The sequence below is a fragment of the Salvelinus alpinus genome, chromosome 2, assembly GCF_045679555.1.
Source record: "Salvelinus alpinus chromosome 2, SLU_Salpinus.1, whole genome shotgun sequence".
In the NCBI taxonomy this organism is placed as follows: Eukaryota; Metazoa; Chordata; class Actinopteri; order Salmoniformes; family Salmonidae; genus Salvelinus; species Salvelinus alpinus.
This window is the reverse complement of record NC_092087.1, coordinates 90736001-90740589: the sequence shown is the minus strand read 5'-3', so window position 1 is coordinate 90740589 and position 4589 is coordinate 90736001. Positions and strand designations below refer to the sequence as shown.

The 4589-nt window shown below is 41.2% G+C and overlaps 1 protein-coding gene across 1 annotated transcript; it reads left to right on the top strand.

Moving 5' to 3' along the window:
* Nucleotides 1-467: 467 nt before the first annotated feature.
* Nucleotides 468-1142, top strand: LOC139541636 (nanos homolog 3-like). The gene has a single exon (XM_071346511.1). The coding sequence runs from the start codon at nt 468-470 to the stop codon at nt 1140-1142; it is 675 nt and encodes a 224-aa protein (XP_071202612.1).
* The last annotated feature ends 3447 nt before the right edge of the window (nt 1143-4589 follow it).

The window sequence follows — 4589 nt, the reverse complement described above, 5'->3', positions numbered from 1 at the left end:
CTGGTTAAATAAAGGTGAAATAAAATAAATATTTAAAAAAGCAATTTTTAATTTTAACAGTTATTTTACTGATATTTTCTTATTAAAATAGGCTATTATCAAACAGCTTCCTATAACTAAGAATTAGAAGTCCTATCAATTTAGAACATAGAATAGATTAAACAGTTATATTTGAAGTTTTTAATATTGTGAGGTGTAAAATTGTATCCCAAAAAGTTGATCTTCTAAAATGACCAATTTAGCAGTTGTCAGTTTGAAACCATTTGATTGGCTGTTGTCACGTGCCACGGACTCCGCACAACGCCATCTGATTGGCTGTTTAACGAAACACCGACAGGTTAAAACGTGAACGTTGTCAAATTTGCCTTCAGTTGAGTTGTCAGTTGAGATCCAGCGTTCTTTATTCTGGTACATTCTGATCGTTATCAGACACTAGTCTGTTGGGCTAAAAAAATACAAGTGTGAGAATGAACGCTATGATTTGTCAACTCATAGACCTACCGCCTTACACGGAGTCCGAAAACATGAGTTTCGACCCGTGGCGGGACTACTTGAAGCTGGCTGACCTAGTGCGGGAGATGCAGTTAGGAAACTTCACCTCAGAACCGTCAACCGTTGAGGGTCATGACTCCGGGATATGCTCGACCATGGTGGAATTTGAAGAGTTTCTGCCGCGAGCCTTGCTGTCACCGATAACACCTGTGGCGACACCACCCCTACGGCACGAAATGGAACCCCTGGATTCAGAAATCGACCTCTTGCATGAAGACGCTCCTTTATGGCCGAGCAGCACCGAGGGTCCCGAGCCCCCTACAGCAGCGTCCAGATCCCCCGCTGGCACCTGGGGCCAGAGTGGGACAAACACACCGGAGGAGGTGCCATCACCTGAGCGCAAGTTCTGCAGGTTCTGCAAATACAACGGGGAGTCTGAGTCTGTGTATAGGTCCCACAGCCTCAAGGACCAGGATGGGGACATGATGTGCCGGTACCTGCGGCTGTATGACTGCCCTCTCTGCGGGGCCATTGGGGATCAAACAGCCAACAGGCACCATTGTCCCCTGGTCGAAACCACCTACAGCTCTGTCTATGTCACATCCATTGGTGTAAAGTACTTTAGTGAAATACTTGAAAGTACTACTTAAGTCGTTTTTGGGGTATCTGTCCTTTACTTGGGCTTCCGAGTGGCGCAGCGGTCTAAGGCACTGCAGCTCAGTGCTTGAGGCGTCACTACAGACACTTTGGTTCGAATCCAGGCTGTATCTCAACCGGCCGTGATTGGGCGTCTCGTAGGGTATCGCACAATTGGCCCAGCGTCGTCCGGGTTTGGCCGTCATTGTAAATACAATTTGTTCTTAATTGACATGCCTAATTAAATGAAGGTTTTTACTTCACTACATTCCTAAAGAAAATGATGTACTTTTTACTCCGTACATTTTCCCTGATACCCAAAACTATTCTTTACATTTTGAATGCTTATCAGGACACGACAATTGTTTAATTCACACACTTATCAAGAGAACATCCCTACTGCATCTGATCTGGCCGACTCACTAAACACATGCTTCGTTTATAAATGATGTCTGAGTGTTGGAGTCTGTCCCTGGCCATCTGTAAATTAATAAAGAACAACAAAAAGGTGCCATCTGGTTTGCTTTACTTTTGATACCTAAGTATATTTTAGCAATTACATTTACTTTAGATACTTAAGTATATTTTAAACCATTTACTTTGAGACTTTTACGCAAGTAGTATTTTACTTATACTTGAGTCATTTTATATTAAGGTATCTTTACTTTTACTCAAGTTTGACAAGTGGGTACTTTTTCCACGTGGAGCTACAACAACGATGTGTGCTGTTGGGGGACTGGAGTTGGGAAACACTGATGTAAGGAAACAGACACCGTTTCAATCTTGTCAATAGGCAATATTTTACTCTCAAATGAACAGACTAAGTAGGGCAGTAGAAGACACACAACCAGCTTTCTGGATCAGTCCTTCTAGAATGCTCCACAGATGGACAGTCATCAAACCATTGTTGTCTAGGACCCTGAGATGGGCCATTAATCATCACTGTTCTGTAAATCAAGGTTAGCGACCCAACCCTGGCAGTCTCCTGTGAATTGACGTGTGCCCAATTGAATTGAGTGGTTTGCTATTATTCTGTAAATGTATTGTAAATAAATTGTAAATGGTCACTCAAAACCGGTTCAGGCCAATTTGACAACACAATCTCACATTCAATTCGTGCATGTACATAATGTATTTCAGCATGTTGTTTTGTTGTTTAATTCGTGAGAAAAGACAAGAATTTAAACACGATAGCCTATATTTCTATTTTTCTTCGTTATTGAATGTTATGAATATACCTTAATGTTATATTTATTTAATCCCGTTTATAAATGGTGTTTGTATTGCTATATATATTGTTTTCGATTTTTCTGAGCAGACTTTCTGATCAGAATTTGTGAGAAAAGACACACATTTATGTGCGACTTAATCCGTGGGAAAAACATTTTTATTAATGCCACTGCTGTTTTCTATGTTTGATTTCGCTTATAAATTAAAGTAGTGCACTATATAGCGCTGTGGTCTAAAGTAGTGCACTATATAGGCCTGTGGTCTGAATACATTCTTCATAACGCATTTCATATTTCGTGGAGCCTAAATCACACAATTTTGAATTGATACTTGTGTTTTCCTGACTCTTATTTTAAAACGACATGCTCTAATCTAACTGTAGAGCTGCAAGTCTACAGGCCTAATCATAGGCGGAAATCCCAGGGGGGACGGGGGGGACACGACCCCCCCATCCTGGGAAAAATATGATTTGTCCCCCCCAATCTATCACTGTAAACATAACTATGTAATTTCAATAATATTAATAATACGCAATGAAAGCAGTTGTGCTGATTATAGACACTTAATAGCGCCTTTTTAAGTTTCAAAAGATTGCGACCACCCCTCCCTTTGCCTCACAATGGTTTGATCCACTGCCAGTTCTTTAGCTGGCAAGGTAATAGAGGGTTCGTATCTACTGTCTGAAAGGCACATGTACGTAACTGACGTGAGGTTAATCCAGTCAATCGCGCCATAGCAATGTTTACATTTTTATGTTGGCAGGGTTCACACACTAGCTGAATTTGCAGAGCTAGCGCGCAAACTAAAGCAAACATTAACTAGCAAGCTAGCTAGTACCTATTCCATGAATGTGGCGTCGTCAAAGATGGAATCTTTGCTATCGTTAGTTTATTCCAAGATCAGCTGCTGTAGTGCTTCAAAGTCCCTGTGATAAGGTTGGCGATAAACTGAAGTCCAAACTGAACAGAACTACACTCTCTTATACCATTGTCTTAAATATATTTAATGGTCTCGTTGCAAAAGCTAAATTGTCGCTAGTGAACTTTTTTACATTTATTTTATTTCACCTTTTTTTTTTTTAAGATTATGGCAAACACCACAGAAACGGAGTTGGTGCTCGCTAGCTTTACAAATTCAGCTATTGTTGGAAGCCAGCCAATATGAAACAAACTATATTAAAATTAGAAAAGGTTGTAGCATATGTTGTGTAAATGTGTGTGTGTGCAGCTAGACCGGCCAGCCAGCCAGCCAGGTAGAAAAATTGCAGAAAAAAGTAAAAAGACGGACATCAGAGTATTTTTCAGTACACCAAAACGCAAAGTAAGAACTCTAGTAGCCTAATATCTCAAAGACGAGTTGATAAAATGTTCATAAGAAAGAAGTGAAATGCTAATGGAATGTTTCACAATGATGTCATTAGGCAGAGCAGGCAACAGATGGCACACAGACAGCAGAGCTGGGGACAGATAGGCAGGGACAGACTGGCAGAGACAGGGAGTCTCAGGTAAGTTTGTTGAGTCTTTGTTTGGCAACATTATGAAAGGTTCTCAATTTTTTTTACTTGTAAAATAGGGACATAATTGGAAAATGCCATGGATACCCCCGCTCTCAACTTAAACTGATGACTAAACTAAGATTTGTTTATGGCAATGGTATTGCTGTTGTGATTAATTGTGTAGTTTTGGGTACCGGTAGTTAGGAGTACGGCAAACACCTTATTTATTTTCTAGGAGACAGACTGAGTCTGTGAGGGTGGTGAAAGGGAAAGAGCCAGGGAGAGAGACTTCAGAGAACAATGTCACAGCCACGGCAGGACCAGGTGTCACCCTTGTTGCCAGCAGCACCAGTATAGGGGACAGTGGCACAGCATTGTCCAGTTACCTCAGTGATGGCACAAAACCATATCAGCCACACCCACAATTTTTGAACTGCAAACTCTTGCCAACAGAGTGTTGACGTTTCAAGAGGCCCCAAAGCACAGAATGAAATTCTGAACATCATGGCCAATACAATCATTCGAGGCATTGCAGCTGAGATTAGATCTCTTCCGATTGTACAATTTTCATTAATTGTTGATGGTACTCAAGATGTCTCTGGTGCTGAACAGGAGAGTGTCTTTTTGCATTATGTTGACCATGACCTTGTCCCTCACGAGGAGTTTATTGGGCTATACAGGGTGTCGGAGACAACAGGCGAGGGCATTGCGAAAGTGGCAACTGAAGTGTTGTTGA

Coding starts and splice junctions, on each gene's coding strand:
- LOC139541636 (XM_071346511.1), top strand. CDS start 468: ATGAACGCTATGATTTGTCAACTCATAGACCTACCGCCTTACACGGAG.